We start from the raw sequence: 22723 nt of genomic DNA, 5'->3' as shown, positions 1-22723 counted from the left end.
AAAAAGGAAATACAGAGACTGGGGAGCGATTTATAAAAATCAAAGAAGCCCTGATAGTAGAGGTATTATTCTGGACTAAGAGTGCCATCTCGGAGTTGGAAAGGTGGTTTTTAAGGCAAAACTGTGTACGTATGTATGTACATACACATTCTGTGAGTGTGTGTGTGTTCTGAAATCTCACATGATCAGAGCTGTCCTTGTGGAACTCATTGTCTTAGGTTATGTATAGATGTTATTTAGAGAAGTTGTCGGGCCATTCCAGATTGGAATATTCAAGTTGGACTGATAAGGCAGTGGGGTACATTGCACAGTAGTGTTTCCTAGTGACAGAGTGCTTGGCTTTAAAGACTGAGGGTAATGCATTGTAAGGGGTAAATAAAAGTCCCAGTTTGGTGTGTAGATGGAAGGAGCTAACACTTAGTAGTTATTATCTGCTACTATTAATGGTTTTGGGTGCTGTACATGTAACTCTGGTAGGTGTAGGTATTTTGCCCATGGTACTGGAGTGAGGAAATTTCCTGAAATATCTCACCGAGGTCTTCTCGTTATCTGGAGATTGAGCATCAAATGTCTTTGGCTCCAGAGCCCACGCCATCATTGTACATCCTGTCACGTGATATGCCCAGGGTATCTTTTAAACCAGTGCATTATCAAATCCAGAAGTCTTACCTTTTAATTCCTTGATTTAAACACTTGAACTGTGGCAGCTCATACTGACATTCATAGTTCACCAACTAAATCTTGCAAACTTTTTTGTTGGGGGAGGCGGCCCAGGAGCCGGGTAGTAACTGTTTCAGACTTGCAGGTCAAGTGGTCTCTATACAAACATTCCGTTCTGCTGTGCAGTACAAAAGCAGCCACAGACAGAATGTAAATGAATGTGTAGCTATCACGCAGTCAAACTTTATTTCCAAAAATAGGCGGCAGGCCAGATTTGTCCTGTGGGCTGTGGTTTGTCAACCCTGAACTAGATACTGTGGCTCTTGGTGTTAGAAAATGGAGCTGGAATCAGTACTTACATGCATGGTGTCTTTGCTCTTTCCAGTGCCTTGTCGATGTCGTGAAACACACTTCCTTCTTAATTCATAGTTCCTCTGTGAAGGAGGAAATAACTGTTGGTGCAAGTTGTTTCTCATTTAATGACTCTTGCCGTCTGCCTGGCTTTCTTTTTAACATCTCTTCCCTTTTAAAAGCAGTTGACCTCATTTAAGCAATTTAGTTGCGTATGTTTGCGTGGGACTTCATTGCTGCGTGTCCTGTATCTGTCAGACATGTCATTCCTCAGGAACTTTATGTCCTGATCAGTAGAGCTTTGCCTTTGCTCAATCTGTTTCCTTGACTGAAGGGTTCTGGTGTGCTTTGGTCTTAACCTAGAGAAAGTAGAGGTACGGGAATTGGTCTCTAACAGTGTCCATACAGAGGTCCTGAAGACATTGTTTGGTGCAGGAAACGTAACATTTCTTTACCAAATATGTATTAGGCCACACCTGATCCGGTTTCTTTGCTGATAGTGCTGTACTGCTGACACTGGCCGTTAGCTCTCCGATCGCTAAGGGCTGTGCTGTGCATGCATTCCTTGTGTGCAGTTCTCTCCTGACTGGCTTCTGCACAGGGAACTTAAACTCAATGTGATCTCGTGCCTTTCATAATACCACACAGCTAGCAAGTATTTGAATGCACATTCCAGCCTATAGATCTCTCTTGTTTTCCCAGTATGGATCTTTTCTCCATCATATGATTTTCATACTTCTTCCTCAGCGTCACACATGTGTTAGTTAGAATATTCTCCAGATGATCACTGGCCTGCTTAGTTAGCTTAGTTTTTCTTTTCCTCATTATTTATTCAACGACCACTTGTTGGTGCCCACCTAAGACTCTTAAATGTTTTTTCCATTAGCAGTTGTTTAAAGACCAAAATTCTTTTTTTGAAGAAATCTTTATTGAGTTATATTTTACATAGAAAATTCATCCATTTCAGGCTTATAATTCAGTGATTTTTAGTAACTTTCTGAATTGTACAACCATCACCATAAATCGGTTGTAGAATATTTTTATCCCCTCAGTTTTCTCAAGACCAGTTACAGTTAATCTGCATTCACACCTTTAGCCCCAGTCAGCCACTGATTTGCTTTGTTTTAAAATTTGTCTTTTTGAACATTTCATATAAATGGAACCATACAACATGTGATCTCTTGTTCGACTTCTTTCCCTTCTCATGGTGTGTGCCCACCTTCCACCACATTCTCATGTGTTTGAGATTTCATTCATGATCTTATATGTGTCAGTAGTTTGTTTCATTTTATTACTGAATTGTCTTCTTTGCGGACATACCACATTTTGTCTAACCATTCACAGTTGAAGGATTTTTGTTGGTTGTAAGTTTTGGCTGTTAGAAATCATGCTGCTATGAACATTTACATGCAATTCTTTCTTTGTGCACATGTTTTTATTTCTCTAGTAGTAGAATTGCTGATTTGTGTTTAAGTTTTATGTTAAACTTACTGAGAAAATGCCAGTGTTTTTCCAAGTTGGTGCACCATTTTACATTCCCATTGGCAGTGAGGGCTCTTAACTTCTTTGCATCTTTACTGACATTGTTCTTGTCTTATTTAATATAGCTATTCTAGTGAGCTTGAAATGGTATGTCAGTGTGGTTTTAATTTCCATTTACCTCATGACTAAGGATGTTGAACATCATTTTCTTGTGCTTATTAACTATTCATATATCTTTGGTGAAATGTCTGCTCATATTTTTTTGCCCATTTAAAAATTTGGGTTGTTTTTCTTATTACTGAGCTGTAGGAATTCTTTTTATATTCCTGGCTACAACTCCTTCATTAGATACTTGCTTTGCATGTATTTTCCTCTGGTTTTCTGCTTGTCTTTTCTTTCTTCTCCTCCTCCTCCTCCTCCTTCTTCTTCTTCTTCTTTTTAATATTACATCTCAATCCTTTTTTTTTTTAAGGATATTTATTTATTCATTTGTCAGAGTGCATAGTATGAGCACAAGCAGGGGGAGCAGCAGGCAGAGAGAGAAGCAGGCTCCCCACTGAGCAAGAGGCCCCATGCAGGACTTGGTTCCAGGACCCTGGGATCGTGACCCAAGCCAAAGGCAGATGCTTAACTGACTGAGCTCTCCAAGGGTCCTGGTTTTTCATTTTGCAATAGTTTTTAATTTTGATAAGGTCCAGTGTATCATGCTTTCTGGTATAGGAATCTTTGCCCAGCTCAGGCTCTTAAAGATTTTTCTCATATGTTTTGTTCTAAAAATTTTACTGTTTTAACTCTTACATTTAAATTTATCATTCAGGGTGCCTGGATGGCTCAGTGGGTTAAGCCTCTGCCTTCGGCTCAGGTCATGATCTCAGGATCCTGGGATCAAGTCCCGTATTGGGTGCTCTGCTCAGCAGGGAGCCTGCTTCCTCCTCTCTCTCTCTCTGCCTGCCTCTCTGCCTATTTATGATCTCTGTCAAATAAATAAATAAAATCTTTTAAAAAATTTATCCATTTTGAGTTAATTTTGTGTTATTGCATGAGGTGGAAATTGATTTTTTTAAGTGTGCACTATTTTCCCCAGCAAAATTTAAAAATTTTCAGTGTACAGGTCCTATACCCCTTTTGTTAAATTTGTTCCTATCTTCTTTTTCTTAAGCTGTTATGAATGGAATTGTATCCTTGCCTTGGTTTTGGATTGTTTGTTGCTTGTTTATAGAAATACAGTTGATTTTTGTGAATTGATTTTACATTCTGCAAATTCGCCATACGTACTTATTAGTCCCAATAGGTTTCGGTAGATTCCTTAGGATATTCTCTATATAGGAGCACGTTACTAGTGAATAAAGGGTTTTTCAATCTGGCTGCCTTTTATTTCATTTTCTTGTCTAACTGCTGAGAAACTCCAGCACAGTGTTAAATACAGTAGATAAGAGCACACGTCCTTGCCTTGTTCCTGATCTTGAGGATAAAGTATTACTCTTTTACTTTTAAGTATGATCATTGTAAATTTTTCATAGATGCCCTTTATCGGGCTCACTTCTGTTCTAAGTTTAAGCATTTTGCCATAAATGGAGTTTGGATTTTGTTCAGTGCTTTTTCTGTGTTTATTGGTGAATGTGTGGTGTTTTATCTTTTATTCTGTGAATATATGTTACATTAATTATTTTTTGGTTGTTAATACACCCTTGTGTTCCAGGGATAAACTTTGCTTCATCCTATGGTTAGTATTTTTCTTGAAGAGTTTTTCATCTATATTCATGAGGGAGTCTGTCACTTTGCTTTCTTTGTCTGACTTGTTATCATGGTGACATTGACTTTATAACATAGGTTGGGAAATGAACCATCCCCCTCTGTTTTCTGGAACAGTTGGAGTATTGGTATTATTTCTTTAAACATTTGATAAAATTCAGCAGTGAAACTATCCTGGCCTGGGTGTTTACTTGTGGAAAGATTTTTAATTACTAGCTCAATTTCTGTTTACATCTTATGGGGTCAGGTTTTCCATTTCTTGAGACAATTTCGGTAATTTGTGACTTTCTAGGAATTTGTTTTAAGTTGTCACATTTGTTGGCATAGAGTGGAAATGTCTTTTTTTTTTTTTTTTTTTTAAGATTTTATTTATTTATTTGAGAGAGAGAGAGAGCATGAGAAGGGGGAGGGTCAGAGGGAGAAGCAGACTTCCTGCCAAGCAGGGAGCCCGATGTGGGTCTTGCTCCTGGGACTCCAGGATCATGACCTGAGTAGAAGGCAGTCACTTAACCAACTGAGCCACCCAGGCACCCCTAAGGTGGAAATGTCTTAAGAAATAAAATCTCCCATCCACTTCCTCAACTCTCCCTTCCATCTCTCCCACACATAAACATACATATACATATGTGTGTTTAGTAATAGAAGTAAGTTTTTTATGACCCTGAGCGAGTCAGATTTTGAACTAGTTTGTCTTAAGTGTGTGTTATACTTCTCAATTTAAAAGTATTGCGTTTGTAATTATTAATATTAGTATTGATCTTATTATTATTAACAACTAGACTTACAGCCCCCATTTTGTGGCTTGTATGTGGGTGAGATGAAACCTTTAGGCTCTCACCTGTACCTAAAACATTCATCTCTATTAAGTTCCAGCTGTACCTCAGCAAGAAAAAGTAAGGGATGTGGAGATGAGTCTCCCAAAGATTTGATTCTTACCTAAATAGTTTTGTGTCTTGCCTCCCTATAGATGGCTCCATTCCACACCCATCTTCTCCTCATTTCCTGAAATGCTCCTTCATGCTTACGGTTTTCTCCATAATCTCCAGATTGTGCCATTTTTAAACTCTAAGCATCAAGAAGTAGCAGATGTAATATATTATAATGTGCATGGTTGGCAACTCTCAGCCGTATCCTGTGCCCTGGAAGAAGAGTGCTGTGCTTGTTAATTCCCACAGTGTTGAAATACAGTAAAAATGAGCTCAAAAGTTCATAATCTGTCCAAGGCAAAAAAAAAAAAAAAAAGTAAGCACTTAGTTTTATATGATAGAATTCCTATCTTCTTAAAATTAATTCTTGCTGTTCTTATATGTCCTTAGTCCTTTAAGAAGAGAAAAGTTCAAACATGAAATGGTTTTCTCTGTCCCTGCATAAACTGCAAGACAGGTTTCTTTCTTTCTTTCTTTCTTTCTTTCTTTCTTTCTTTCTTTCTTTCTTTCATTCATTCATTCATTTATTTGACAGAGATCACAAGTAGGCAGAGAGGCAGGCAGAGAGAGAGAGGAGGAGGCAGGTTCCGTGCTGAGCAGAGAGCCCGATGTGGGGCTTGATCCCAGGACACTGGGACTATGACCTGATCCGAAGGCAGAGGCTTTAACCCACTGAGCCACCCAGGCGCCCCACAAGACAGGTTTCTAATTTATCGTTCAGTAACTTACTGTTTCTGGTTATTTACTAGTCATGTGTGTGCCTTTTGTACTTCTCCATTCTACAAGGTAATGTAGTATTTTGTGACTGCTCACCTGAAAGTGACTTGTCACCAGTAAAATTAACCATGTGAAAATTAACTTACTTTGGACTCAGTAGTATGCACTGATGACAACTCATTTTGAGTTTATTTTAATTTAGGGCTACCTGGCTGTGGTATTAATATTAGGGAGTAGATTGGGGAGAACTTACTGTAAACATTTTGATGAGTGGTGTTGCTTCTGCCTGTATTAAAAAGTCAGATGTTGGGGACCTTGGCAATTTTTTCTTTAAAGGTGAAGAAGGCAGGATTTTGCCCCATGGGTATTTGATTCTGTTTTTCTGAGTCTCTGTTCTCTTCCTTTTTGGTTTTTGGGGATTCTGTTGATACATCCTCCAGCCTAGAGATTCTTCCCTCACGTGGGTCCCATTTACTAAGAAGCCCATCAAAGAATTCCTCATTTGGGTCACAGAGTTTTTTATCACGAGCATTTCTTTTCAGTTCTTAGGATTTCTATCTCTGCTTCCATTGCCTCCTGTTCTCTGCTTTCTCTGTCAGAGCCTGTAGCATATTCACCAGAGTTGTGTTTGTTTCCTGGTCTGATAACATGATTACCCCTGAGGTGCATATCTCCGATGCTCGCTCTTTCTCTTCACATTGTGTGGTTTGACTGTCACTGTGCCTTGTAATTGTTGAGAGCCGGCTCTGATGCACTGAGTAAAAGGAACCACTGTAAATAGGCTTTTGGCCATGTGTTGTTGAGGTGTACGGGGAGGGGCAGTGCTCTGTAGTCCTGTCACTGGGGCTCAGTCTTTTTAGGGAGCCTGTGCTCCTGGACCCCCAACTTCACAAAGTGCTTCTCATTTGTTTCCTCCGCCTTTTGGTGGGACAGGGTGGTTTGAATAGGCTGGAGTTGTGTATTTCCTGTCCCCAGCTCAGTCAGTCTCTGACGATAACCCAGCAGGTTATGCTGTGGTTAACTAGTTTCCCCAGCGGGCAGGCCTGGTGAAGAACAGAATGCTCTGGCCTATTTCAGAATGGTTTCTTTCCCCTTCACCTTACTTAAGCTTTTCTCTTACATTTATTGTGGAACCTGGTTGCAGTCTCAGAGGTAAATCTCACAATATTGTGGGGGTTTTAACTCTCAAGGCTGTCTATTCTGAGTTAATAGCAATTTGTCAATGACAGTTTAGGTCTCCTTATGTTTTTCATCCATATTAGAATTTTTTTTAGGAGTTTGGCTCTGTTTCTCTGTTGATTTGTTACTTCTTCCAAATGCCTTTATTAAGTGACGAGATTCCTGAAATATCTTTTACTTTCAAAACTTTGTGTGTTTGTGCCATTCCTTCTTCTTAAGCATGTTCCTTGCTGTTCCCACACTCTGCAAGACCTGCTGACTTACTTGATTTTCACCTCTTTCCCACTTCTCCCCTTTCTCAGGCCAGGGAAGAAAGAATTGTTTCTGAAATGGTTTAATAAAGAGCAGGCATATGGCTACTTATTGTTCTCTCTTCTTATAAACCTCCTCTCTTTCTTGATATAACTGAGTCTGAAAATGAGTCTCACTTGGTTGCAGAGGTACTTACTCTGGAGTGGAGTTGTGTCACAGATTCTAGCCATGATTATCTTGGGTTTTGTATCTTTGGGTGAGCATTTTACCTCTTTGGGCCTAAATTATCTATTATATAAATGGTAATTTAGAACTTCTTTTCCAAAATACCAATAAGAATTCAGTAAACGTGTGTATGGAATACTTCTAGTATAGCACTTGGCATAGGACAAGTGTTCAGTAAATGTTTCACGAATTTTAACATTGAGCCATTTCCTTTTGGTTCCATCACTTTGATTGAGATCCAGATCTTTGAAGCTGGACCCTAGAATTCTGTGGAGAAATCCAAGCTGGGTATCTTTTTGTAGCTGCCATTAAACTCCAGAGCAGACATTAATTACATCTCATGAAGAAGTTAACGGACAGATCATGCTGGGTGACTTTTCTCATGGATTCTGAGTTGTTATTCATCTGTGCTCTTTGCAGTTTATTAGGGTGTTTCTTACCTACCTTGCCTTTTTGTTTAAAAGGAGTGGGGTTAAATAACACACAAAAAGGGTTTCTTTTCTTTTTTTTTTTTTAATAGTGTAAAGTTAAAAAAAACCATCATTGTAAAAAAGTAGGAATATTGAAAATACATTCTCATGGTAATTTTTTACTCTGCTTTTACATTTTGATAAGCTTTTTGGTCTTACCTCTATTTTATCTCTATGTTATCTTCTAGAGATTCACAATTATTTTCCCCTTGTCCTCGGTTCAGTCATCAGTATCCGTGGCATGAAAGTTGTTGCTGCCGCAATCGTTTCAGGCTCTGTCCCAAAAGAAGGTGTTAAGAGCTGCCCATTCCGGATGCAGAACTTGAAAACCTTCCACTGCAAAGCATATGTCCTTTTTCCCGACTCCTTATGTCTCTCCTCGGCCTAGGGTGCCTTAGTGATTTTCAATTTCTGTTTAGTGGCAAAAGCATTCCTTCGAAGCTTTTTGGGAAGCTCTTTATATAAAACAGACCAATCTGGGTACTCTTGATTTGTTTCTCTTTTCCTTTTTTAAGGAAGGGTTTCTGGTGGGAATGAGATTATTCTACTCATGGCAGGAATCTCCCCAGAGCTCAGAGCGGAAAATGACTTGAGGTCTCTGTGCATTGTGTGTTTTTGGATTCCTGGTACTCAGGTGCTGAGTCACAGGGCAGGCACTCTCCTCATCATTTTCCCGACTAACGGCTGCGTTCACTATTGCTCCGTTACTGCTAGCAGTCCCCTGTCAGTGGGTCCAAGCATTTCCCCTTTTCTTTGTGCAGAAGTTTCTTTCCATCATGGTGAGTTGGCCTTATAAAAACTGTGGCACTAATAGAAACTAATCTTAACACAGAAGCAATAGATTTGAAACAAAATCAGAAATGGTGCAGGCTTTCATGTGTGGGATGCTTTTTCCCTCTCTTGAGCAGAATTCCTTAAGAGTGAGTCTTGAGTTGTCCTGTTCTGTAACCAACAGGAGGCCTCACCAACGGCAGTGGGAGATACATCTCTGCTGCGCCAGGCGCTGAAGCCAAGTACCGCAGTGCGAGCAGTGCCTCCAGCCTCTTCAGCCCCAGCAGCACCCTGTTTGCTTCCTCCCGGTTGCGGTACGGAATGTCTGATGTCATGCCCTCTGGCAGGAGCAGGCTTCTGGAGGATTTCCGAAATAACCGGTACCCCAATTTACAACTACGGGAGATCGCTGGGCATATAATGGAGTTTTCCCAAGACCAGCATGGGTCCAGGTGAGGACTTGGCTTTGGCACTTAAGGTAACTGAAATCTTAATGCCTTAAAATTCCATGCCTCAGATAAGGTATACACTAAGTAAATAGCCATAAAGTAATTGAAACAAAGTTTGCCTCTTAGTATGCTTCCCATTATTTATTTCAGAGGGATGTGGATAGATGGGGGTCATCAGATACACAGGTGATTGAAAAGAGCCCTTTAGTAGTCCAGATCACATGCTTCATCCAAACTTTTTTATCTTACTGTAATGTTCCTAGTTCATGGGAACCTTCCAGATTGTCTGTTTAAGGAATTTAAGGAACAGAAACACTAACACAAAGATACATGCACACTTCTGCTACTTTAATCACTGTTAAGAGTCTTGCTCTCTCTCTCTTTTTTTTTTTTTTTAAGATTTTACTTATTTGAGAGAGAGCACAAGTGGGGGGAGGTGCAGAGGGAGAAGCAAGACTCCTTGCTGAGCAGGGAGCCCAACATGGAGTTTGATCCCAGGACCCTGAGATCATGACCCGAGCTGAAGGCAGACGCTCAGCTGACTGAGCCACCCAGGTGCCCCAAGAGTCTTGCTTTTAAGGAGACATTATTCACATGTAAGTTTGGGTATCTGCTGGTTCAGGAATAAGATAGCTCCACCCCTTTTCTGTGTCGTTTCACTCTGTAGAAATGAGAGTCTACCTAGAGGTGAGCGAGAAGAAGCTCCTATAAAACACAGAATCTGCTTTGGCTTATCCCTCTCCATTTGCCTGTTCCAGTGGCCTTTGCAGAACGGGACCACCCTGGTCCTGGGGGAAAAAGCCTAATTATCGTGACGTCCATCACCCATCCTTTCCTATTTGTTTCCACTTCTCTTTCTTGCTCTTCGTGCCCACTGAAACAGCTTCTAAAGAACGCATCTCCTCTTTGAGCTCTGCCATCCTTGCTACTGGGCAAGGATTTCTCATACTTGGATCCTATGGACCAGATTGAGAGACAAAACTTTTTTCTTATATGGTTATCTGAACTGAAAACCGCAAACTGAGTACTACTTAAATCACAACTCTTCCACATCACGAATGAGTACTGCTTCATATTCACATTAGTTAAAGAAGATACTAAGGGCCGTAAGCGTTAAGTTTATTGAGGTAGGGCTGGTTTCTAAAAGAGAAGGTCAGGTAGAGTTCTCCCTGAGTTATGGCCACCTTCACCCCCCTTTCCCTGCCCCCCTGCTTGTCTCCCCCTCATCCCACACACAAATACAGTTTTATTTGTATGTAAGGATATGTACTAAAGTTTAAATATATTTATTTTTAAAAGTTCAGTGAGGTTAGGGGTACTTCACACTATAATTTTTTTTCCTTTTCAGAGAGTTCAATGACGTGAGCTCGAGTAATTCATTTAAATAACAGTTTTGTGTGTGTGTGTGTGTGTGTGCGCCCGTATATATGGGCACCTGCACAGGCACGTGTGCGGTTTCAGAACGGATACATTATATAAATTGAACTAATCCTTACTGATTTCCAAGTCTTCCTGAGATGCTAGGATTGCCATTTTTACTTTGTACTTCAGATTCATTCAGCTGAAACTAGAACGAGCCACACCAGCTGAACGCCAGCTTGTCTTCAATGAAATCCTCCAGGCCGCTTACCAGCTAATGGTGGATGTATTTGGAAATTACGTCATTCAGAAGTTCTTTGAAGTAAGCCTTTGTTCTTTCTATTCTTTGACGTTAGAGAAACTCTGAAGCATTTTGATTTTCATTAGCTGTTTTTAGAATGGCAGTCTCATCCCAGTCCTCAACATGAAGTGTGTGTGGTGGTCTTCTTGAAGAGCTTTTAAATGTTTCTCCAAGTTAACTAGCAACAGTATGTCATTGAAATACCCAAGCAGATGTGCCAGTCTATTTTAGGAATGTGTTTGGAGAACCGCTGTCCCCATTTAGGATCCAGCACATTATTTCTGACTGTTATGATAGATTAACTAAATATGTCTTTTTAGAGGAAATAATCCTTGTAAGATAATTTTAGCAGGATCATGATAAAATGTTCTAAAAAGTGGATTTTTAGGATTCCTGGAGAGTTCTCTTTGAATGTCAACTGTAGTGTTTTTCATCATAAACTATAGTCATGAGGATTGTTAAATACTTCTTTTTAGGTGATCCTTCAGTCTTGGTTTCCTCTTTTACTTCTGTTATTATGAATAATGTCTACTCTTGTTACTATTGCTTTTGGAAAGGATTAATGAGATTGCTGGATTAATGTCTGTAAATGTCAGAAAGGCAGGGATTTTTTTGTTATGTTCTTGTAACCCTGGTGTGCCAGTATCAGCAATTTTAAGTCCTAAATCCAGAAAGGATTTGAGATGAAGAACTTGGAACAGGGGAAAATGCTGGAACTGCATATTACCTGCTCCAAAATAGAAGAAATTTGTCAATTTTGTACATCTTGCTTAGTTCATTTTGTGTGAGATGTAAACATGGCTCACTCACAGCCTTTGTATTCCTACCTTCTCACAAAGACTGAACTTCTTTGACTTTTTTTTTAATTAAAGATTTTATTTATTCATTTGAGAGAGAGACAGAGACAGAGCACAAGCAGGGGGAGAGGCAGAGGGAGAGGGAGAAGGAGACTCCCTGCTGAGCCAGGAGCTCAATAAGGGGCTCAGTCCCAGAACCTGGAGATCATGACCTGAGTTGAAGGCAGGTGCTTAACTATCTGAGCCATCCAGGTGCCCCAGTTCTTTGACTCTTAACTCTTTAGTGATACACTAAGAAACCAGCATATTTGTAACGTTTCTATTTACTGAGATTTTGTGATTAAATTCTGAGCAAAGTGAAAGTGTAGTGACTTTTAAGGGAAGTTTATGTTTCATAAACACATCTGTCGTCTTTGTGGTCTATATTAACAGCAGTAAAAATTGTTGCTGTTACTTTAGTTCTTATAACAAAGAGTAACCTTTTTGTGGTCCCTTTAAAATTACTGTAATATTTGTTAGCAAACAATCCACATGCCCTTTGGAAGGTTAGAGTGAATAACCATGGTATCTTTTTAATTTGAATGTTTGTGCTTTTTAAATTGATCCAGTATTTGAGGGGCAACTATCAGTCAAAATCAGCTTGGGGAATAAGCAAAAACTGGGTGTGCTGTACTAGATATGGTCTGTTTCTAAAAACTCAGAGAAAGATCTGAAAAACTTTATGATGATTCTTGTTTCTGAGATGCGTCTCTTGAATTGGTAAAGTAATACCAGTGGCTTTTGATCCTGTGCGTCTTCCCCCTAAAATTTCACTTAAAATGTAAGATCCTCAATAAAAATAAGAAATGAACATAAAGTGACTTATTTTGATTTTAGAATGTCTTTTCACCACCCTCTTGTCCCAGATAGAACGTGGAACTCTCCAGCTTCAGCGGGTCATGTGCTGGCTGAGATGGCTAAATGAAGAGGGGATGATAACTGTAGGGTTAGAGAACTTCCCTGGTGCACACAGCGTCCCTGGTCCATAGTTCTCTTGTGTGGAAGCTGCTTATGTATACAATCTCTTCCAGTCTCATGATTATGTCATTCCAATGAAAATAAAAAACCAGGAATGGGAAATCCTTGTAGGAAGAGTTTTAACATTATTATTATTATTATTCTACTAACTTCCCCCTGGACTGTGTTACCCTATATAGAAGACTGTGTTACCCTATATAGAAAAAAAATTTCAGTTCTTAGAGTGATGTAAAATCCTAATTCAAAACACAGTGTCCGTATGTTAAGATTTCATGTGGATGAGAGAGGACCTTTCTCACCCATGGGCCTCAGACACCTGAGGGCTATAGATTTGCTCCAGGAAGTGCTTGACCCTTTCCCATACATTCACTAAGGTTCCAATAAACAGTGTTCCCCACATGTATTACTATTTTTAGAATAAATGTAAATGCTCTTATATTTAATGGGAATATAGATTTCTAGCATTAGTGAATTAATGGCAGTTTTGAGGAATTACGTATTTGTTTAACATACAGTAGTGAAACTGCTGCTGTTGGATACGTGAGAAGTTTTTCAACATAAAATGGGTTCCTTATAGTCAGAGGCTTAGAACTCTGGCTTGAAAAAACAAAGTTTTTGAACAAAAAGGTTTAGTTAATTAATCATAGGGTGACAAGGCTAAAAGAAGTTGTGCCAGTGGTTGATACAGAATAGTGGATGCTTTGCTTTCTCTGGTTTCTTTCCTACTACCTAAGTAATGGTGTTCACCCACACACTGTGTCTAGTTTGGCAGCCTTGAACAGAAGCTGGCTTTGGCAGAACGCATTCGAGGCCACGTCCTGTCACTGGCACTGCAGATGTATGGCTGCCGTGTTATCCAGAAAGCTCTTGAATTTATTCCCTCAGACCAGCAGGTAATTGTAAGTTTCCCCTTTAACTTTTCTCTTGGTGTTCGATGTTTCTCCATGGTACATGTAGTGAACCCTGTAAATTTGTCAGTCTTTAGTTTTCTTGTACGGTGGTGTTTTGTTTTTTTGTTTTTTTGGTGCTTGTGTCTGCCTTTCTGTGCATGGCACGCATGAACTGTGCAATTAAGTGTGTAAATTTACAGTAGATCAAGTGTCTTACGTTAAAGCCATTGATTTCAAACACTTTTCTCATTGACCAGTCTAGTAAGTGCAATTTTATAGGTGGGTGTTTTGTATGACAAGAATTAAAGCACGTTAAAATGCTAGACCTGACCACTCTTACAAATCAAACTTAGGTGATCTCACCCATCTATAATTTTCCTCCACTTCTTCCTTATTCATTCCACCACCTTGCACCGAGAGAGTGTCTGCCCAGTGCCTGGCCTGGTGCCCACTTTGTGCCAGCACGAAGATTGGTCCCTGCCCACAGAGCACTGTGTGGGGAAGAGCCGTGGAAAGCACTGGAAAGCACTAGTGAGCCCGTGAGAGCACGTGCTCGGGGCTTCTCGGGAGGCTCTGTGGGAGGGGAAGCCCAGGCTGAGGGGAAGTGAGGAGGAGAGACAGAGATCCGAGCTGTTAGGTGCTGTGTGTGGGGCTGACGCCAACCGGACACCGAATGCACCCGAAGCCACCCATGGCTTCTGGAACGGTCGCAGGGCTGGTCCAGCCAGCCTCCCTCCCACGCAGCCCCCCTGGGCTCAGGAAGCAAAACACACACACGGGCAGGCACGCTGCCGCTGTGTTTGTGCCAGGCAGCGCCGCGAGCCCCAGCTGCTCCCGATCTGAACCCTCAGCGTTTGGGCTCTGGACTCCCTCTGCCCTTCTCGGGGGAGGTGTTGGGCACGGTCAGGCGATGATGAGCCACTTGCCCTCACTGAGAACAAAGTTCAGTAATGAGAATCTTTGTTATGGACTCAAGTTCTGAGCCAGACGAGGCCCCCACCGCCTCCAGTTCAAAACACAGCACCGCAGTGGTGTTGGCAATGGCCCCTGAAGGTTGGGGGAGTCCAGGGTCCTTCCAGCTGTGAGGCTCGCAGATGCGCGTGTCAAGACGCTGGGGAGGGCAGCGTGTTTCGAGACCGTGGGGTTCATCAGCGCTCAGCACTGGCAGTGCAGCAGCCCGGCGTGGTGACACCAGCAGCATGTGAGGAGTCAGGAGCACGGCCAGAGCTGCTGCTCTTCTTCCCCTGATGTTCAGATCATTATCCGTTTTCATTTTCCATGGATTTTTCATGGATGAAAACTTCATGGTTGAATTTTTTCCTCTTAGATTTTCTCGTTTCTTTTGAACATGGAAGTTTCTTCCTCCTTTTTTGACTATAATGCTCACTTGCTCAGAAAAGCAAGAGGAGTATTAGTTTGTCTCAGTCTTTGCCGTCTATCTTAAAATTGTTGACTTAGTCTCCATTTTTTCAGATTTTACTGTTTTCTCTTTTCTGATTAGACGGCTGCGCTGTAGTAGTTTTTCGCTTCCCCTCTCTCTCCCTGAGGTGTGCTTTTCTATCCAAGATTTCTGTGTATTTTTTCCTGGTCTGGTTTCTTTGTCTACCTTGTTCGGGGCCTGGTAGGATTCTTCCTGTTACGGGTATTTTACTGTTTTCTAGATGGAAGTTTATTATTTTCAGTGAAATTAACTCCTCTCCAGTGGGGTTTTTAACCTCTTTGGGCTCAAGAACATATGCAAGGAAGCCACCTCCCCTTTATTTTGATTAAAAATGTCCCAGTCTTTCTCTTTATATATACTGCATTCTCCACTTAACATTCCCATAATTATATTTCCAGAATAAATGTTTTCCTCACATTTGATTAATTGCTTTAGGAAACTTCCCTGAGTTTGTTGCCTTCAGCTTTTTTAGTCCCTGGTATTGTAATCCTGAATTTCTTTAATGGGATAATCTCTTAGTTCCTTTGTCATAGTCCACATCTCAGAGGTTTTAGACATTCTTCTCATGAATGTCACCATTGTGGAGTGGCTTGTAGTTTCTTGCATAAATACATACTCGGTACAAGGGAGCGAATACACGGGGATGGGACGCGGCGAAGAGATTGGGCAGCAGGTGCAGAGCCCAGCCATGGTGCGGATATTCTGCATCAAGGAAGGGATCCAGTGAAAATCTCAGCGTCTCTTTTCCTATACCCTTGTCATCTCCACTCTTACCTGCTTGCGCACACTTGCACGGTCAGTCTCGCACTCCCACAGCACCAGTGTCTGGTCTTCTCCTGTATACCCTGAATAAATGCACAAGCCTCATGCACTTGGCCAGCTCCATGTCTGGTCTTCTGTATTCCCTGACAGTATTGTCCCGGCTGTCCTAGCTGTCACTGGCCTGGTGGAAAGATCACGTTGGAGTTCCAGACCTGGGTTAGAATCTGGGTCGGTGGCTCGCTGCAATCTTGGCCACACGGTTACTTACGCCCTCTCTCAGTCTCCATCACCTCCCTCATATATGTATGCGGAGGGTATGTGCAGGATGATATACAGCTGACTGACAGGTGCTTTACTCACCCACATTATTTTGCCACACAGGCACCAAATCACTTGGGTTTGCATCTCGGCAGTATAGGTCTGTGATTTTAGCAAGTCAAAGAATTTGTGCCTTGGTTTCCTCATCGATAGTAGTGTCCAGGTCATAGGATTGTTACGAGGATTCACTGAGTCATAACACATTAAGCACTTACAGATATGCCTAGCCTATAGTTAGCTGTAGATCGACTCTTTTCATTATTAATAACATGTACTTTACAGGGTTGTCATGTTAAGAACATGATAAATTATATGTGAAATTCTTTAGTACCGTGTACATCCTATAGATTCCTTCCTACAGATGTCTGCATTTTGAAAAAGTCACTGAGGTTTTTTGCAAGTTAGAGAACTTTTTTAAAACCCAGGTTACTGTTACAGGAAGTTTGCTAATCCACAGGAACACTGCTGTCCTCATTTGGAGCTGCTGTGTTGTTGTCATGGCGCCACAACTGTGTGGTTCTACTTCATCGGCCTAGATTCCCTGCCTCGCGCTTTGTGTTGGGGAAGGAGACTGTTCACTGTCCGGGGGTTCGGCTTGCTGTGATTCTGGTGGTGCTTTTCTTTCCTTGTCTTCGAATAGAACGAGATGGTGCGGGAGCTAGACGGCCACGTCCTGAAGTGTGTGAAAGACCAGAATGGTAATCACGTGGTTCAGAAATGCATCGAATGTGTGCAGCCCCAGTCTTTGCAGTTTATCATTGATGCATTTAAGGGGCAGGTAAGTGACTTAAGAAAGAAACAAAGGAAACAAGTGTTTGGGTGTTTCCAACGTGAGCAGAGAATAAGGTAGCATTAGGAGGGTGTCCCCACGTGGCCACACCACCAGAGATAGCCTCTCGTTTGTCCTGTTTACCTGTATGTCATAAGAGCCTCTATGCTCTTAGCACCAGCTTCCAGGTAGAGCTGATATTTTCTTACATCATTTTTCCAGAATTGCCCCTTAATTGGCTATTATCTTTAATTTCTCTTCCCTAAAACATCATCTTCACACCCTCTTAAGCTACATGGAACAAAGGGTAAAACACACACCTCCTTCTTGGGTCTGTGAAATTGTTTTTTGTTTTTGTTTTTAAAAGGGAAAACATGGTAAATACCAAGTAGATTTTCACGTGCAGTCATGTGTACCGCTAAGCTGAGACCGAAATGGGATTTTAGAGTTGTTTAGTCTTTGGGGTTTGCTCAGTTAATGGCAGCGGTAAGGAGATTGAAGGGGTTAACTGGGGGGTTGTTTGGGTTTTCTGAGTTAATGAAAAAAGAGTAGATCTGTTTACTTTAAAAATAAGGTCTTAACATTTATCAAAGTAGACAACAAGGAAAGTAAAAGGACTAAGCTGCCAAAAGGGAGAGAATATTTTCAAGATGAAATTGCTGAAGAATTAATAACAAATATATAATCAAATCCTGTAATCAAAGAGTGCCGTACAAATTAGTGCAAAAATGACCACAAGCACTAACAGACAAAAAGAAATACAAATTGCCAGTAGACGTAAGACAGAATGGTTGCATTAGTAATCAGGAAGATGCAGAATAAGGGCACAGGTAATAGACCACTGTTCCCCCGCTGGTTGGCTGCTGTGTCCTGGCAAGACTGGGATCTGATCACTGTTAGTGGGAATAGACATTAGCACAGCCATTTGGAAAATCATTTTGCATCGTCTTTCAAAGTTCAGCACACGTACTTCCTGTGACCCGGCATTCCTAGCCTAGGTGGATACTAGGAGACATAACTTCGACATATTGAAAGCAGCCTTACCCTCCTAGAAAAGACTGAATGATCTAGATGTCTGTCAGCACAGGGTTAGACGAATATTAAAGTAACAAATCAGGTACTTGCCCAGCAGAAGCTCCACAGTAGAAGTAAATACTTGAAACATAATGTTGAGTGAAATAAGTTAATTTATTATAGACTGTGAGTTTTTAGCATTTAAAAAAATTTCTTTAAAGATTTTATTTATTTGATAGAGACAGTGAGGGAGGGAACACAAACAGAGGGAGTAGGAGAGAGGGGAAGCAGGCTTCCCGCTGAGCAGGGATCCTGATGCTGGGCTTGATCCCAAGACCCTGGGATCATGACCTGAGCCGAAGGCAGACACTTAGTGACTGAGCCACCCAGGCACCCCAGTTTTTAACATTTTTATAAAACAGAACAGGACCATACTTTATACTGTGGAAGTACACAGTTGTACACATACAGCTATGCATTAAAAACCACATGAAAAGCACTTAATGCGCTGACACTTGACCAGTATCTAGTAAGTGTGAGCCGTTGTTACTGTTCTTATTATTCCTGTGATTATTCTTTTTTTTAAGATTTATTTATTTATTTGAGATAGAGAGCAAGTAAGCACACGGTGGGAGGGGCAGAGGGAGAGAATCATCAAGCAGATCCGTGAGATCATGACCTGAGCCAAAACCAAGAGTCAGACGCTCAACCAAATGAGCCATCCAGGTGCCCCCTGTGATTATTCTTAATGACAGACTTGAGTGCAGGTTTCTCCATGTCATTCTCGCTAGGAAGGCCAGAATTGAGAGTGGGTGGTCCAGAGCTGAAGCCTGTGTTCTTATCTCCTCCAGACCCAAGAAAAGAGGAAGCTTTTCTTACTTATTGCTGGAAAACACCCTAATTAAATTTAGAAGATTGCAGTGTGGTTAAGTGAAAGCATTTAGGATTTGATCCCAGCCCTTTCTTTTTCTCTTTGTAACCCTGTTCTTCAACACTGTGGACTCTTAACAAAGTGTGTTTTTTGTGACCTCGATTAATTCTCTGTCCGTTCTAGACTTCTTGGAAAAGTCCTTTTCAGCTCTGAATTTATGTACATCTCTAAATTCCTAGGATAGTTATGAAATGGGTTTACACACACACGTCATTATTTGTAGCGAGAACTCAAATGTGCTACATTTGTAATTTGGCCTTCTGAGTTAGACTGGAACATACTGTCCTGGCTTTGTCAGTTACTGTCTGTGCGGTGGCAGGCACACTGTGGAAACCTCTGGGAGCTGCAGAGCTCTCTTCCGGATGCTGGGAATACTCATCGCTCACTTTCTCTCTGTCTTTGGGAAGATTAATGGAGTAATGGATATGAACGACGCCGAGGCATCCAAAGTGGCAACTGTCATTCTTGGCTTTGTTGTTTGTGTTGTCTGTCCTAGGTATTTGCTTTGTCCACGCACCCTTACGGCTGCCGAGTGATTCAGAGGATCCTGGAGCACTGTCTCCCTGAGCAGACACTCCCTGTCTTAGAGGAGCTTCACCAGCACACAGAGCAGCTTGTGCAGGTAGTGGAGTTGCCAGTAGAGTAACTGCAAACACCTGTGGGCTCGTGCAGGCCCAGACCTTGTGTGTTTTCTCAGCACAGGTATCCGTTCCGGAAGAGTTAAATGTTAATGTGTTTAAAATGCCCATTGGCTTTGGGGCAGGTTCTCATTTATACCGTCCTGGTTTGTGCTTTTTGAATATGGTTGATGAAGAGAGCCCTGGCCTTGGAGTGGAGGGCGCTGCCTGCCAGCCTTCTGTCATGGACAGGCCATTCAACCTCTCTTGGTCTCAGCTTCATCATTCCGCTGAACTAAGTGGATTAGGTGGCTTCTTTTTAGCTTTGGTACTTTCTTTTGCTTTTGCCATTAAACCTTTCTCCGCCATCACAATAACCAAGAGAACACTTTCTAAGTGTAGCATTGTACTGAAGCAGCACTTTTGTTGGAGTTTGTTTGTTTTGGTGGGAGGTGTGAGGTTATAAATGTATTATATCCTCGTTGTGGAAAAAAACTGGAAGTACAGAAAGTAAGAACAAAAGAAATTATCCGTAATCCTGCCATCCAGAAGCAAACACGTTTGGGCTCTGCACTTGTTTTTTTAAAAGTATAAATTTGTACGTTTATTCTCTCCAATACTTTTAACCGTAGATGAGTGACTATATCTATTGTATGCTTGTGATGCTGTTTAATTAGGTATTGTCTGTTTTGTTGGACATAAACATTGTTTCCCATTTTTCTTAGAGGTAAACTTCTGTTTGAGAGAAAAATAGCTCTTTATTCCCAGCTATGCCTTCCTTTCTTATTTTTTTGTTTTTTTTTTTTTGTTTTTTTTTTTTTTAAAGATTTTATTTATTTGAGAGAGAGCATGAGAGGGGAGAAGGTCAGAGGGAGAAGCAGACTCCCCATGGAGCTGGGCTGGGATCCTGATCTGGGAATCGACCCTGGGATTCCAGGATCGTGACCTGAACCGAAAGCAGTCGTCCAATCAGCTTAGCCACCCAGGCACCCTAGTTTTGTTTTGTTTTTAAATGAGAGGAGGCCTACTCTTTTGGGCCTAGTAGCTAATGAAGGAAGAACTTAAATAGGACCTTTGGGCATAAATATATAGAGAAATAGTCCATCATCTGGTAAATGTTCCTCTTTTGTAATGATAAGGAGAAATTTGTCACTCCCTATTCATTTTTAAAGTTCTTAAGTTCGTTATTATTCAGGTAAACCTTCCTGGTGCTGTAGGAAGGAAGGTAGGTGGTGATTAGATGTAAGGATTGAGGTAATTCACAGAGCTAATTTTTACATCACTTTTTTTCTGTTGTTTCTCAAACAGGATCAATATGGAAATTATGTAATCCAGCATGTATTGGAGCATGGTCGTCCTGAGGATAAAAGTAAAATTGTAGCAGAAATCCGAGGCAATGTACTTGTATTGAGTCAGCACAAATTTGCAAGGTGTGTGCTTTGAATTACATGGACTCCCATTTTCCAGAGAAGACGATAAAATAGTATTTCAAGTCTAGAGAGAAGGAATGAATTTTCATTCTCTTCTTTTTTTTACATGTTTCTTTTTCTCCAGGTATACACAGCTTAAAAAGTCCAATGGTTCTATTATAAAGTATAAAATAAAGCAGGTCCCTTAATGCCTCCTCACTCCACTGTGAAATCTGAGGATTATGTTTCTAAAGAGCTTAAATCTTACACTGTGGTGAACTGGACATTTTATTAACTTACTTGTTCAGAATTGTGAAATGTTCTTTACTCAGTTTCCTCTCTGGTGCCAAAATTAAGAGGCAGCATATACCGTATCTACATATACAGTATTCTTATTAGAGTCTCTTTTCCAGTCTTCATACTGTGCCAGGTCAAGAATAAAATGGGCTAGTTATCACCAGATTGTGAAAGATGTTTTAGGTGACTTATAATTAACAGTGGTTGGAGGAGAAATTGATGGCCCTTCCAAGGGATTAGCGGTATGGTCTAAGTGGAATGTGTGTATTCTACAGCACATAGTATAGTAGTTTGTATTTTGGGAATATTTTTCTTTGGTTTTTAGGATACACTGCCAAGCAGGTATGACTCTACAGCCTTGATGTTTTTAAATTGCTTGTCTCTAAGTTTTGAAATTTTATAACACTGCAGCATGGAAAGAGAAGAGAAGTAAAAACACTCTTTGATCCAGTGTCTCAGTATCCTGACCATTTCAGGGTCTCTGTGATCTTGTATTGCCCTTTTTTAAAAAAAAAAAAAAAAAAAAAAAAAAAACATTTGGCAGGACCAGGGAATTAGCGGCAGAATCTCTTAGAATTCTTCCTTGGGTCACTATCTTCTATTCCCCCCACCTTTTTTTTCCCATGTATTTAATATCTCACTCTTAGGTATAAGTATTAATTAATATTACAATAGACTTGTGTGTGGTCTGGTAATGACTGAGTAGCTGCTTTGGGCCTAATCCTCCCACAGATAACGACTATAAATTGTGGACAAAATGCCAAAAACCTTCCTGAAGGCATTAAGCCGTTTAAGAGAGTGGCCAAGAACAGGTAGATACCAGAAGGGTATGGGGGAGGGGAGGGAAGGCTTACTGATACTTGGAAGGACATAATTGCACTGGGGAAATCTCCCTTTTCCTCCCCCACTTCCCCTTTTGATTTTTTATTTTTGTATTGCATTGAGATATAATTGACAGATAAGTTTGTCAATTATGTAATTGTGTAATTATGTTATTATTATGTAAGTTTGACGTGTATGATGTGTTGGTTTGATACATTCATATACTGCAGTATGATTACTGCAGTAGCATTAGCTAACACCTTTATCATGTCATATAATCATTATTTTTTTGTGTGCTGAGAACATCATTAAATCTAGTCTCTTAACGATGTTTTGTGATGCAGTATTGTTGACTGTAATCAGGAAATTTCCCAGTTTTAATTGGCTTTTAGCCTGTAGGCAGTTCCATTCTGCTCTGGGCTTCTAAAGTTGGATTAAAAAATCTCCAGTGTCCCCAGAAGGCAGAGTTAGGGGCAGCCATGGTAATGAGAGTGACAGAGTGACAGGGCAGAAATTCCAGAAAGTAAGAGAACCAGGGAGGGGAAGGCCCACATTTAATTTCCCAAATATCTGCTTGACTCCTGACCCACATTTGCGTGGCACAGACTTGAGGCAGGCCAGCGAAGGCTTAAAGAACTGAACTGAGATCCCTCTTGTGTGGGAGAAGCTTGCCGTTCCAGTTCAGCCAAGTTACTGCACTAAATAAAGGAATGGGGAGAGTAATATCCTTGGGGGAACGTAACAG

General features: G+C 40.9%; 1 protein-coding gene and 1 non-coding gene across 18 annotated transcripts in view; both read left to right on the top strand.

Annotated features, from left to right (window-relative positions):
- Nucleotides 1–22723, top strand: part of PUM1 (pumilio RNA binding family member 1) — a 138382-nt gene that overhangs the window by 107906 nt on the left and 7753 nt on the right. For 10 of the 17 annotated variants that reach the window (XM_032864005.1, XM_032864002.1, XM_032864001.1 and 7 more), the window contains 6 exons: nt 8970–9237; nt 10786–10915; nt 13473–13607; nt 16760–16897; nt 19330–19455; nt 20759–20880. In XM_032864005.1, coding sequence (XP_032719896.1) covers nt 8970–9237; nt 10786–10915; nt 13473–13607; nt 16760–16897; nt 19330–19455; nt 20759–20880 — 919 coding nt within the window. The remainder of the gene's footprint in view (nt 1–8969; nt 9238–10785; nt 10916–13472; nt 13608–16759; nt 16898–19329; nt 19456–20758; nt 20881–22723) is intronic. The other 7 variants (XM_032864006.1, XM_032864003.1, XM_032863995.1 and 4 more) reach the window with 3 other exon arrangements.
- Nucleotides 14502–14586, top strand: LOC116871421. Its single transcript, XR_004383392.1, has one exon. It is a non-coding gene; the product is annotated as a small nucleolar RNA SNORD103/SNORD85 (small nucleolar RNA).

Source organism: Lontra canadensis, unplaced genomic scaffold, assembly GCF_010015895.1.
Source record: "Lontra canadensis isolate GAN:19392208 unplaced genomic scaffold, GSC_riverotter_1.0 scaffold25, whole genome shotgun sequence".
NCBI lineage: Eukaryota > Metazoa > Chordata > Mammalia > Carnivora > Mustelidae > Lontra > Lontra canadensis.
The sequence above is the reverse complement of the archived record's forward strand: the minus strand, read 5'-3'. Positions and strand labels throughout refer to the sequence as shown.